The sequence below is a fragment of the Oncorhynchus mykiss genome, chromosome 7, assembly GCF_057628025.1.
Source record: "Oncorhynchus mykiss isolate SJ-2025 chromosome 7, ASM5762802v1, whole genome shotgun sequence".
In the NCBI taxonomy this organism is placed as follows: Eukaryota; Metazoa; Chordata; class Actinopteri; order Salmoniformes; family Salmonidae; genus Oncorhynchus; species Oncorhynchus mykiss.
The window spans coordinates 62164069-62177570 of record NC_143028.1 but is presented as its reverse complement, the minus strand read 5'-3'; the positions used below and the strand labels follow the sequence as shown (position 1 = coordinate 62177570).

The following is a 13502-nucleotide window of genomic DNA, read 5'->3' as shown; positions in this document are numbered from 1 at the left end:
ATTGCCCCCAAGGATAAACCAGACTTGTGGATGGTCTACAATGTATTTTCTGAGGTCTCGGCTGATTTATTTTGATTTTCCCATGATGTCAAGCAAAGAGACACTGTGTTTGAAGGTAGGCCTTGAAATACATCCACAGGTACACCTCCAATTGACTCAAATTATGTCAAATGGCCTCTTAGAAGCTTCACAAGCCATTACATCATATTCTGGAATTTTCCAATCTGTTTAAAGGCACAGTCAACTTAGTGTATGTAAACTTCTGACCCACTGGAATTGTGATACAGTGAATTAGAAGTGAAATAATCTGTCTGTAAACAATTGTTGGTAAAATGAGTGTGTCATTAACAAAGTGGATGTCCTAACCGACTTGCCAAAACTATAGTTTGTTAACAAGAAATTTGTGGAGTGGTTGAAAAACGAGTTTTAATGACTCCAACCTAAGGGTATGTAAACTTCCGACTTCAACTATAGATACTGTACGTTACATATAACCTTCACCACTGGCACTGAGGCATGTTTGTGTAGATCTATCTGGCCTCACCCTTGCCTGAGCATACCGGGAATTCTTTCACTGAATTTTTTCCAAATCAGTTACATACAGTACTGTAGGAAGATTCTATGTCACAACGAGCGCTAAAGACAGACATCACATATACCTGGAACATTAAACAAGTAATTTATTGTAGCATCAACATGTGAATCGAGCATGGAATATACTTAAGTTTCAAATCATTCAAGCATGGATGAGTGTTGTTTGTAGTGTACCATGTTGTATAGACCATGGATTACCCCCCATCTATGGCACCCAGATGCGAGCACTCTTCTTCTTGTCTTCTGATTGAACACAATAATCTCTATGTGTCACAAACTCTGTTTGAAAGATGGGTCAGACCCAGACCCAGCATCAGCAGTCAGACAGGAGGCCAGGGAAGTAGCCTACATGGCATACTGCAGAGCACTCCATTCTGGCACCTCTGGTCTCCTGTTCGTCTCACCCCTACAGGAGGTCCGCTCCCGCTCAGCCCAGTCAAAGTATTCTCTGTCCTGGCACCCCAATGGTGGAACCAGCTTCCCCCTGATGTTAGGACAGCAGAGTCCCTGCCCATCTTCCGAAAAAATAACTTATTTATTGAGGAAAAATGTACTACAACTGTGATATGTGGTTGTTTCAGCTAGCTATCTTAAGATGAATTCACTAACTGTAAGTTAATGTAGCTGAGAGCATCTGCTAAAAAAATGGGTGGAGAGCAGCCTAACCACTTCCTCCCTGTCCCATTCCCATGCTTCTGAACCCTACACCTCCTTCCGTAGCACCACCCGAACACTTGAGAATATTTTTGCCAGGGCTTCGAACAGGGGGTCACAGAAGGTGTGGATGGCCAGGGAGTAGATACGGCTCAGACACTGGGACTCGATCAGACAGCTTTTAATGCATGGCACAACGGCCCAGATGTGGCAGAAGGAAAGGCAAGCGAATAGGAAGCCCCACAGCAGAGCCACTGGGATCCCCAAAATGGCTGATAGGATGCGGTAGCACCAGTATTTGGACACAGTGAAGGTGGTGTAACTGGCTTTCCACACCCCATCCAGACTGTGAGTCCCATCAGGCTCAGCGATCACATCCTCAAAGTCCACCTGCAGGGGGAGACAGAGAGGCCATTGTACTGTAATTGATAAAAGGGTCCAGCTTCTGACACCAACGGCAATGAGACAGGACACCATTATGTTAGCTTCAGGAATATCTTTACTAAGTTAAAACCTAATATCTTACGCAACGCATTATGGGTATTGTAGTACATTATGCTACAGCCATCAGCAGCTGGACCTTCTTTTAGCTCAGTTAAAAACTGCTATATTATATTGCCTGAAACCTTTCACTGTCCCAAGCAAATTCATCTATCATGAGTAAATACTGTATAAGACAAATGGATACATTCCTACAACATGAACAGTTCTCTTTCTAACAATCCGCCTGTTTTAAAGTCACAGATCTAATTAAGGGAAAGGAATTTGTAAGCTGCAGTCCATCTGACACCACTACCCGTAACTATAAATACACTTACTGAATATATACAGAGGGCCATAAAAATCCATAAAAAACCTAAAAGCCATAAAAACCATTAAAACCATAAAAGCCTAATGATTCATTAGCAAATCAAAGAATACCAGAGAAAACCATCAAAGACATTATGTAAAATAATGTATTAGAACAAATTCCATAATGGCAGTTTTGGCAGATAAACATTGCGTTCCACTGCCATTCATACCCTTGTGTTTGCCTTCCCAGAAATAGAGCCACTATCTGTAGCTGGGTTGGTAAGAGCTACAGGGATACAGGCTCTTTCAGGGAACATTTGATAGTCACAATAATAACCCAAAGGATAGCACCTCTGGTGCACGTGCGAGCACGCACGCACGCACACACACACACACACACACACACACACACACACTTAAATGTAATATAGCCTACCTTCACTACATCCTCGTTGACTTGCTTGGGGTCTCTGTTGATCAGGTCAATCTCTTTATGATGCCCGTTTGCCTGAAACCTTTGTTCATAACCATTGTTGATGTCAGCCATGGTTGCAGTCATATGCTAATCAAAGGAGAGGGAGAGAGGTACGAGGCAGAGTAGAGGGGTCCGAGAAGAGCGGTCTCAGTAAGGCTGGTAGTTATCCTGGAGCTGGGCAGTGGTAGCTGTAGTGGTCAAAGAGGCAGTGTGGGGAGTGGGACAGGGAGTGGCTGTACCCAGGCTTCTGGATTTCCCCTCACTGTGATGTCACTCCTGGAATGCCAGCAGCACCCAGCAGGCAGCTGCCCCTAGTTGTCCTGTCAAACTGTAACCACTGTAGCCATAGCATAGCACAAACACACAAACACACAACACATAGCCTACAGTTACACACATACTTTGTTGACTACAACAAATTCTTGTTAATAATCGCTTATAAACATCTTGTAAACACACCAAAGAATGAACACACACACACACACACAAACACACACACATACACACATTATTTTACTATCCTTGTGGGGCCCATTCAAAATCCTATTTTCCCTAACCTCAAACCCTATACCTTAACCCCTAACCTAACACTAATTGTAACCTTAACTCTCAACCTATCCCCTAAGCCTTAAAGATATTTTTTCCTTGTGTGGACTGGCAAAATGTTTCCACTTGTCCTAATTTTCCTTATTTTACTATTCTTGTGAGGACTTCTGGTCCCCACAATGATAGTAAAACCAAACCACCCACACACACGAGTAAGGCCCATTCTCTATCAACACTCATGCCATACCTCACACTGGGACCCTAAGCATTTCTTAAAGGAAAAAGCAGACCTATGTTGCATTACACACATCCCTGATGGTTCACCATAGTAATTACTGTAGCCCAATATAGTGTGAAGATCACAGGAGTCTGCTAAGGGTATAATAATAGCCAGATTCATAGCAAATGGAATGGCATCAAACATATTTGAAGAATTTGATTCCATTCCACTTGATCTGGTCCAGCCATTACCACTAGCCTGTTCTCCCCAATTAAGGTGCCACCAACCATATAGCAATGCTCAGATATAGACAAGTGAGTCCGTACAGAGAATTGGATGACACTTTCCATGATGCAGCTATATATAATGCCTTATGATACACTACCAATATATGTTCTGGTTAGTCCCTCCATGGAGAGACTTGTCATATATGATTGAGCAGGTGGATCTGCTGATAAGACAGAGAACTGTGCAAAGATCTGAGACTGACATGTAGACCTAAGCATTTTGAGTTTGTGATACATTTACTACCACACGTTAAGTTGAAAGTGGACGGTGGGGATAAACAGCATCAAAATGCTTTCTAGCATTAACCCCATAAAACCTGAGACTCACCTAAAATAAAGCAACTTGGCAGGAGATGTAGCATGCTGATGATGTTGGAATATATCATGCATGGCTCACTTTTTTTCCCTGTCACAAACCTGTATTTCCATAGCAACCACAAATGGAATGTACCATGAAGGTCTGCCTGTTTTTTCTTGTCACTCAAACCTGTGTTTCCATAGCAACCACACATGGAAAGTACAATGGAAACCTGTGTGTCCATAGCAACCACAAAATACTGCCACGCATATACGGTATATAGTAAGTAATCATCATGATATTAAATTCCCCACCTCCCAACTATTGGCTTAAAAACCTCTTAATGATCCGGGCCTTTTTTTCAATTTTCACCTAAAATGACATATCTAAATCTAACTGCCTGTAGCTCAGGACCTGAAGCAATGATATGCATATTCTTGATACCATTTGACAGGAAACACTTTGAAGTTTGTGTAAATGTGAAATTAATTTAGGAGAATATAACACATTAGATCTGGTTAAAGATAATACAAAGAAAAAAACATGCATTTATAAAAAATAATTGTACCATCATCTTTGAAATGGAAGAGAAATGCCATAATGTATTATTCCAGCCCAGGCACAATTTACATTTTGGCCACCTGGATTTAGGAAAAAAAATCGAATTCAGGCATTTTAGGCCAATTTTAGTTCTTTAAATTAACACTTTTTATCTCCAAATTCATTGTAAGTATTGTGCAATATACAGTTATCAAATGGTAGAATGACTTTATTATGAAATGGTTTAAAACAAAACAAAATGTCAACCATAGTTTCCTCTGGTTGTTTGTCATGTCCATGGGGAGGATATTTTGTTTTTTACAAGTGGTACAGTAAAATCCTAACGTTTGATATATTCCTTCTCACCCATGGTGACCTGATTATGTAAAATCTGCTTTTCTCATGATAAAATTCACTACAGGACAAACTCCTCACCTCATAGAGGAGGTCTTGAGTGGTACCACTGAGTACTGTCAAGCAATAAACATTCAGGCCAGTTGTGTGTGTGAAACACGATTCACTTCAAATACAGGGAGTTTGCCTGTGCGTGTTTAATTAATTGAAGTGCCCCATTTCCTATTCTGGGAAGGCAGGGGCCTTTCCAGGGAGGAAGAGAGCAGCATCCAGACCCTGAGCTGTGAAGTGAAGATGTAATGAGGTACTAGATGTTAGCATAAGAATCGCTGATGACATAATCAGGTCATAATGCAATAACAAGAACCCAGCTACTTGAATCGTATTACTGTACTGAGTACAACATTGATATTGAGAAAGGTTGTGTCTCTTAGAAGAATAGGGGATATTTCAATTGAATGGTTTTGTATGTGAAAACAAATCTGATATTGCTGCATATTGATCAAAATCTTTAACACTCTATTTTAGATATCCCGCAATCCAATTTTCATCAGAATATATATGATAAAAGTAAAGCTATAGTAAACGTTAATGTTCTACTCTACCACAAAAAATTGTGGAGTCACATTTTGAACTGTGTGGTCAGGTTTTATTGAAATAACACTATACACCAGTGCTGTCTGAATAATACTGAATGTGCTCATCAAACATGGGAATCATCTGACACTATCACATGAGAAAAGGACAACTCAAAGCACAGTTCAAGTGCATACCAGATACAACATTATCCTAAATGAGTGTGAATCTTTTACACATTCCCCTTTTCACCTTAACTTCTGACAATATCTTAGATAAGTAACCAATCACCTTGTTGGAAATTGTTTTAAAAAGTATCCAGTTTTGATCAATCACACTGATCTCAGTTCAGTTGTAAGATCCCATGATACACCAAAAAGCCTGTAGTTGTGCCCCTGGTCTGATCCTAGAGCATCCTACAAATACTTTGCCCAGGCCTGATAGTCTCCCAAGAGGACATTCCATAGTAGGGTAACATTGGGAACAAGCCCATATTCCAAATCCTGATTTTGTGTGAAGGTCCAATATTCTGTCATTCCAGAGTCAGGCGAAGTCTGATTCCATTGTAGCACTTTGCTGCACTAGTGAGGAATGGGCGGACACCAATGTCCAGTACGATGCTCCATAGGCTCTGCAGCCAGTAAGTGATTATAAGGATATGATGCACGAATGGGCTAAAGAACCTTTCAGGATTAGATAGAGAATACAGGGAGTAAGAGAAGAGAAGAGTTTCAAGATGGTAACTTATGGTTCACCCACTGGGCACAGATGTCATTTCAATGTGTATTTCATGTTGGTTCAACGTCATTTCATTGAAATGACGTGTATGCCCAGTTGGCATGTTTTGTATTCAGTGAATAGTGAACTGATATTATAGACGTACCATATGTGTAGGAAGCTGAGGATGGCGAAGATCAGTCCGGTGATGATGGACACAGGGACGGCCAGCAGGACGGTCACTATGCGGTAGATCCAGACCCTGGTGACCTCGAACAGGGCGTTGCTCCAGATCCACACTCTGTCTCCGCTACGTACTGATGCCGGCTCTGCTATCACATCCTCAAAGCTCACCTAGAGGCAGAATCATAATCTTGGGGTGATTGTTTATAGACAGACAGTTTGTTTTTGACACTCAAAGGAAAATATAGATAAACTGCAGTCAATGACATGACCAGCAGAGGGCAGTGCAAGTATACAAAAAACAACTGGGACATGCCACATGTCTATAGAAATATAATACTCTTCAGATTTGTTTGATCGTTTAAGTAATTATGTTTGACTAATTGGGTTAAGACAGATAATCTGATTGAAAAAACAGCACCTTATATCAAGCTTGTGACAGTGTTACCCATTTCAGTGTACAATCCTGAAAGCACAAAGAACTAATTCATGAAGTCATTCAAATTGACAAACATGTATCAACACAAAACAAATGTTTTCTGGTTAGCAGTTAGCTCCTGTTTTTATGGGTTGATGCATTGATGTGAGGTTGTGTGAAATACCTTCAAACACTCGTTGACTCCTCGAGGGTCTCTCTCATTCAGGAGGGGCTTGGTGTCACTAAGATCCACTAACGGGGACACAGCTTCCACCTCATCCATCCTGTCCCCCAGTTCAGCCTTCCATAGCAGCTGAGGCTCCTCATGTTCCTCATACAGGTCTGCATCAAGGTCTTCATCATCAGTGTCTCCCAGGTCAATATTTGTCTCCACTGGATCTGTCTTTCTCATCATGGTGCCTTTTCAAGGAAACAACTACTGTTTTTAGAATGAATTTCAATTAAATACAAAAATTATTCAAATATGGGAGTGTAGAGAGTAACAGGACCAGAAAGACTCACTCTGCCTACACACATACCTACACACTCACACCACACTGTCAAACTGTGACACTTTCAGACAGAGGATGGCCACTAGGCTGTTCACATGGGTGTGGCTAGCAGCAATGGGTTATATTGGGAAAGTGAGACTGGCCTGGTTGGAATTTTCAAAGGGGCTTTGGTTTGTGGATCCCCATACCCAGGGAGAGAGGAGAGGGGAGAGGGAGAAGGTAAGGGGAGAGGGGAGAGGGGAGAGACACTCCCTGCTGCAGGATATAAATACCTAGAGAGAGGACTATATACAGACAGCTCCTATGATCATACAGTGATCTACCTTGCCCATCTGATCCAATAGAGACAACTCAGATTGGGAACTCTGCAGGATACTTTTTTAAACTCTCCACTTGATATGAAAAGGAGAACGTGGAACGTTTCCTACAGTAGGACTAAACTGTGATATGAATGTCATAGTGATATGGCAACATGATCTCACAAACACATTTCAATACGGACACCTAAAATAGATAGGTTACTCATTGTTGTGATATCATTGACTTGGTGATGATTAGCCTGCCATGCACTCTGTGGCTTATTAGAAGTAGTAACTTTACCTGGCCCATGTCCCACAGGAACGTAATGCAAACCAGTCCAGGGTCGTATTCATTAGTGCACACTGTAGAAAAATGCTTTGCAACGGAAAATGAAAACAATTATTCTTAATTGACAAGTTCAGTTATTTCCTCCCTATTTCAGCTCGTTTGCTCCCATTTTGTTCCCAATGAACAGCCACAAAACCAACATGTGCGCAACTATGGGGCAAAACTTAGATTGTTGACAAAATGTAAACTATATTTAGACTCCAATGTTTATTGAAAACAGAAATGCATTTGCACAATGAGCACTTGTTGTCTCTCAAATAAATCATTTTATTTGATGTTTAGCAAGCTTAGGAATTTTTTCCATATTAGCATTGACATGAAATCAGTCAAAACACCTCAAAACAAAAACAAGATAAAACTGGCTGAAAAGAGCCATTACGATTCCCCACATGGCAGTTTCTTGTCATTGTTGCTAGCTATCTGGCCATTCAGAATCAAATCAAATTGTATTGGTCACATACATATTTAGCAGATGTTATTGCAGATGTAGTGAAATGCTTGAGTCACACCAACACATGGACTTCTGCCCCATTGAAGCATGCGCATCATTTTCGAGATGTCAGTTAATCTATCTATAATACTAATCAAAGGACATTGGTGGCACCTTTATTGTGGAGGACGGGCTTGTGGGAATGGCTGGAATGGAATGAGAGGAATGGTATCAAATGCTGTACTTCAAACACATGGTTCCAAAAAAATGGAGGCAAGTGGAAAGGGGAGGGGAGTGGAAAGGGGAGGGGGTAAGGAACTTGTCTGTCTGCCCTGCATTAAAGACCAAAATTGGCTAAAGAAAATTGTGATAAATAAAAAGTATACCAGGACCAAGAAATGGACAGCTGCACCATACAGGTTACAAAATAATTGAGGAGATTTCAATGTACTTATTCCATGGCACATGATTTAGGAACTGGTACACAAAATGTAGCCGGATTCAAAATGTAGAGTTTTTCAATATGAATTATAATATCAAATTCTTGCAACCAATAAAATGTTATATATATTGGAGATACAACCATCTCAGCTCTGCAGATTTTTCTGCGAAGAGACAGAATTAGTAGATTACTTGTTTTGGTACTGCCCATATGTAGATTGTTTTTGGTCGCAGGTTCACAATTTGAAAAATTGCAAAACTTACTCGGAGAGAACTCTGCAATTAGCACTGCTGGGTGATTTGAAAAGTCATAGTCAATTGATCGATGATATAGTAATAGTCCGGGATGCTGGCCCTCTAGGCAGAGTTGCAAAGAAAAAGCCATATCTAAGACTGGCCAATAAAAAAAAAAAACGAAGATGGGCAAAAGAACACAGACACTGGACAGAGGAACTCTGCCTAGAAGGCCAGCATCCCAGGGTGGCCTCTTCACTGTTGATTTTATCACCCTCTTCCAGGAGAATGTTCCTGCAATTCTTCAGGATTGGTGGGTCATTGAGACTGGTGTTTTGTGGGTACTATTTAATGAAACTGACAGTTGAGGACTTGTGAGGCAATGGGTTTCTCAAACTAGACACTCTAATGTACTTGCCCTCTTGCTCAGTTGTGCACCGGGGCCTCCCACTCCTCTTTGCATTCTGGTTAGGGCCAGTTTGCGCTGTTCTGTGAAGGGAGTAGTACACAGCATTGTATGAGATCTTCAGTTTCCTGGCAATTTCTCGCATGGAATAGCCTTCATTTCTCTGAAAAATAATAGACTGACAAGTTTCAGAAGAAAGGTCTTTGTTTCTTGCCATTTTGAGCCTGTAATTGATCCCACAAATGCTTATGCTCTAGATACTCAACTTGTCTAAAGAAGGCCAGGTTATTGCTTCTTTAATGAGCACAACAGTTTTCAGCTGTGCTAACATAATTGCAAAAGGGTTTTCTAATGATCAATTAGCCTTTTAAAATGATAAACTTGGATTAGCTAACACAACGTGCCATTGGAACACAGGAGTGATGGTTGTTGATAATGTGTCTCTGTACACCTATGTAGATATTCCATAAAACATCTGCCATTCCCAGCTACAATAGTCATTTAAAACATTAACAATGTCTACACTGTATTTCTTATCAATTTGATGATATTTTAATGAACAGAAAATGTGCTTTTCTTTCAAAAACATGGACATTTCTAAGTGACCCAAAACTTTTGAAAGGTAGTGTATAATTACAAAAATATATTTATGGGGGATTGGAAATTATGCAGACAATTACATTGATAGAAGCCACAATCTATCTGCAATATTCCATCTGATCTACCCCCCCCACCCCCCCAAAAAAAGATGTCTACAGGCTGCAGCCCAATAGCGCCCCCAGCTCCAGACCAGACATCCCATAGACATGCTGTACATTGTGGAAGTGAGAGATTTTCTAGGTCTTATAGTAGACTTACAGTAATACCCATTGCTGTGAGTGAGGTATTGTGTTATAGGACCATCAGTACTGTATGAACATGTCCATGTTTTCCCAGCTGTCCGTGGATACCATGCATATCTCTGGCTATTGACGTGGTGAGGAAATCACAAGTTAAGCAGGTGATGATGTGTGGTCAAGAGAAGACAAGAAAGGTCTAAACTTTTTCAGATTCCGAAGCCTCAGCATCATAAGTAGGCTATTGTGACCTGACCAGCAAAAACTCCATTGGCTATAATAAGGGCTTAGGGGCCAGAGTTATTCCTGTTCAGGTTACATTGTCAGGTGCGTGAATGAGGACCCAAAAGCGAATTAACAAAACAGAGTTTCTTTAATGATGAAACACACGTAGGCTCAGATGGACAGGCCGATTCCGACAGGACAGGACAAGGTTAGATGAACAGGCAGATTCCGACAGGACAGGACAAGGTTGCAGCAAACACGACGATAGTCTGGTTCAGGCATGAGTAACACAAACGAGAATCCGACAAAGACAGAAGCAGAAACAGAGAGAGATATAGAGACCTAATCAGAAGGAAAAAGGGAACAGGTGGAAAAAGGGGTGAACGAGGTAGTTAAAGAAGACAAGGAACAGCTGGGGGAAAGAGGGGAAGAAAAGGTAACCTAATACGACCAGCAGAGGGAGACAGGGTGAAGAGAAAGAACAGGAACAGGACACAACATGACAATACATGACAGTACCCCCCCACTCACCGAGCGCCTCCTGGCGCACTCGAGGAGGAAACCTGGCGGCAACGGAGGAAATCATCGATCAGCGAACGGTCCAGCACGTCCCGAGAGGGAACCCAACTCCTCTCCTCAGGACCGTACCCCTCCCAATCCACTAGGTACTGGTGACCACGGCCCCGAGGACGCATGTCCAAAATCTTACGGACCCTGTAGATAGGTGCGCCCTCGACAAGGATGGGGGGGGGGGGGGGGAAGACGAGCGGGGGCGCGAAGAACGGGCTTAACACAGGAGACATGGAAGACCGGGTGGACGCGACGAAGATATCGCGGAAGAAGAAGTCGCACTGCGACAGGATTAATGATCCGAGAAATACAGAACGGACCAATGAACCGCGGGGTCAACTTGCGAGAAGCTGTCTTAAGGGGAAGGTTCTGAGTGGAGAGCCAAACTCTCTGACCGCGACAATATCTAGGACTCTTAGTTCTACGCTTATTAGCAGCTCTCACAGTCTGCGCCCTATAACGGCAAAGTGCAGACCTGACCCTCTTCCAGGTGCGCTCGCAACGTTGGACAAAAGCCTGAGCGGAGGGGACGCTGGACTCGGCGAACTGAGATGAGAACAGCGGAGGCTGGTACCCGAGGCTACTCTGAAAAGGAGATAGCCCGGTCGCAGACGAAGGAAGCGAGTTGTGGGCGTATTCTGCCCAGGGGAGCTGTTCTGACCAAGACGCAGGGTTGCGAAAAGAAAGACTGCGTAAGATGCGACCAATAGTCTGATTGGCCCGTTCTGCTTGACCGTTAGACTGGGGGTGAAAGCCGGAAGAGAGACTGACGGAAGCCCCAATCAAACGGCAAAACTCCCTCCAAAATTGAGACGTGAATTGCGGACCCCTGTCCGAAACGACGTCTGACGGAAGGCCATGAATTCTGAAAACATTCTCGATGATGATTTGTGCCGTCTCTTTAGCAGAAGGAAGCTTAGCAAGGGGAATAAAATGAGCCGCCTTAGAGAACCTATCGACAACCGTAAGAATAACAGTCTTCCCCGCTGACGAAGGCAGTCCGGTGATAAAATCTAAGGCGATGTGGGACCACGGTCGAGAGGGAATGGGAAGCGGCTTGAGACGGCCGGCAGGAGGGGAGTTACCGGACTTAGTCTGCGAGCAGACCGAACAAGCAGCCACGAAACGACGCGTGTCATGCTCCCGGGTGGGCCACCAAAAACGCTGGCGAATGGAAGCAAGCGTACCCCAAACGCCAGGGTGGCCGGCTAACTTGGCAGAGTGAGCCCACTGAAGAACGGCCAGACGAGTAGGAACGGGAACGAAAAGAAGGTTCCTAGGACAAGCGCGCGGCGACGGAGTGTGAGTGAGTGCTTGCTTTACCTGCCTCTCAATTCCCCAGACAGTCAACCCGACAACACGCCCCTCAGGGAGAATCCCCTCGGGGTCAGTGGAGGCTACTGAAGAACTGAAGAGACGAGATAAAGCATCAGGCTTGGTGTTCTTAGAGCCCGGACGATAAGAAATCACGAACTCGAAACGAGCGAAAAACAGCGCCCAACGAGCCTGACGCGCATTAAGTCGTTTGGCAGAACGGATGTACTCAAGGTTCCTATGGTCAGTCCAAACGACAAAAGGAACGGTCGCCCCCTCCAACCACTGTCGCCATTCGCCTAGGGCTAAGCGGATGGCGAGCAGTTCGCGGTTTCCCACATCATAGTTACGTTCCGACGGCGACAGGCGATGAGAAAAATACGCGCAAGGGTGGACCTTGTCGTCAGAGAGGGAGCGCTGAGAAAGAATGGCTCCCACGCCCACCTCTGACGCGTCAACCTCGACAACGAACTGTCTAGAGACGTCAGGTGTAACAAGGATAGGTGCGGATGTAAAACGATTCTTGAGGAGATCAAAAGCTCCCTGGGCGGAAACGGACCACTTAAAGCATGTCTTGACAGAAGTAAGGGCTGTGAGAGGAGCTGCCACCTGACCGAAATTACGGATGAAACGACGATAGAAGTTTGCGAAGCCGAGAAAGCGCTGCAGCTCGACGCGTGACTTAGGGACGGGCCAATCAATGACAGCTTGGACCTTAGCGGGATCCATCTTAATGCCCTCAGCGGAAATAACAGAACCGAGAAATGTGACGGAGGAGTCATGAAAAGTGCACTTCTCAGCCTTCACAAAAAGACAATTCTCTAAAAGGCGCTGGAGGACACGTCGAACGTGCTGAACATGAATCTGGAGTGACGGTGAAAAAATCAGGATATCGTCAAGGTAAACGAAGACAAAGATGTTCAGCATGTCTCTCAGGACATCATTGACTAATGCCTGAAAGACAGCTGGAGCGTTAGCGAGGCCGAAAGGAAGAACCCGGTATTCAAAGTGCCCTAACGGAGTGTTAAACGCCGTCTTCCACTCGTCCCCCTCCCTGATGCGCACGAGATGGTAAGCGTTACGAAGGTCCAACTTAGTGAAAAACCTGGCTCCCTGCAGGATCTCGAAGGCTGAAGACATAAGAGGAAGCGGATAACGATTCTTCACTGTTATGTCATTCAGCCCTCGATAATCTATGCAGGGGCGCAGAGACCCGTCCTTCTTCTTGACAA

The 13502-nt window shown here is 43.6% G+C and overlaps 2 protein-coding genes across 5 annotated transcripts; both read right to left on the bottom strand.

Moving 5' to 3' along the window:
• Positions 1 to 662: 662 nt before the first annotated feature.
• LOC149982628 (caveolin-3-like) lies at positions 663 to 2852 on the bottom strand. The gene is made up of 2 exons (XM_090241666.1): positions 2477 to 2852; positions 663 to 1638 (listed from the first exon to the last, which is right to left on the bottom strand). Exons 1-2 carry the CDS (start codon positions 2597 to 2599, stop codon positions 1297 to 1299), a joined length of 465 nt encoding a protein of 154 aa, XP_090097792.1. The 5' UTR covers positions 2600 to 2852; the 3' UTR covers positions 663 to 1296.
• On the bottom strand, positions 2740 to 7272 carry LOC110528334 (caveolin-2). Of its 4 annotated transcripts, none has more exons than XM_021610321.3 (4): positions 7194 to 7272; positions 6839 to 7074; positions 6220 to 6407; positions 4618 to 6019 (listed from the first exon to the last, which is right to left on the bottom strand). In XM_021610321.3, exons 2-4 carry the CDS (start codon positions 7067 to 7069, stop codon positions 5869 to 5871), a joined length of 570 nt encoding a protein of 189 aa, XP_021465996.2. In that variant the 5' UTR covers positions 7070 to 7074; positions 7194 to 7272; the 3' UTR covers positions 4618 to 5868. The 4 variants fall into 4 exon arrangements, with proteins under 4 accessions (XP_021465997.1, XP_021465996.2, XP_021465995.2 ...); XM_021610320.3 differs by having other exon boundaries at positions 7177 to 7240; XM_021610322.3 differs by lacking the exon at positions 4618 to 6019 and adding an exon at positions 2740 to 2852 and having other exon boundaries at positions 6839 to 7201.
• Between the last annotated feature and the right edge of the window lie 6230 nt (positions 7273 to 13502).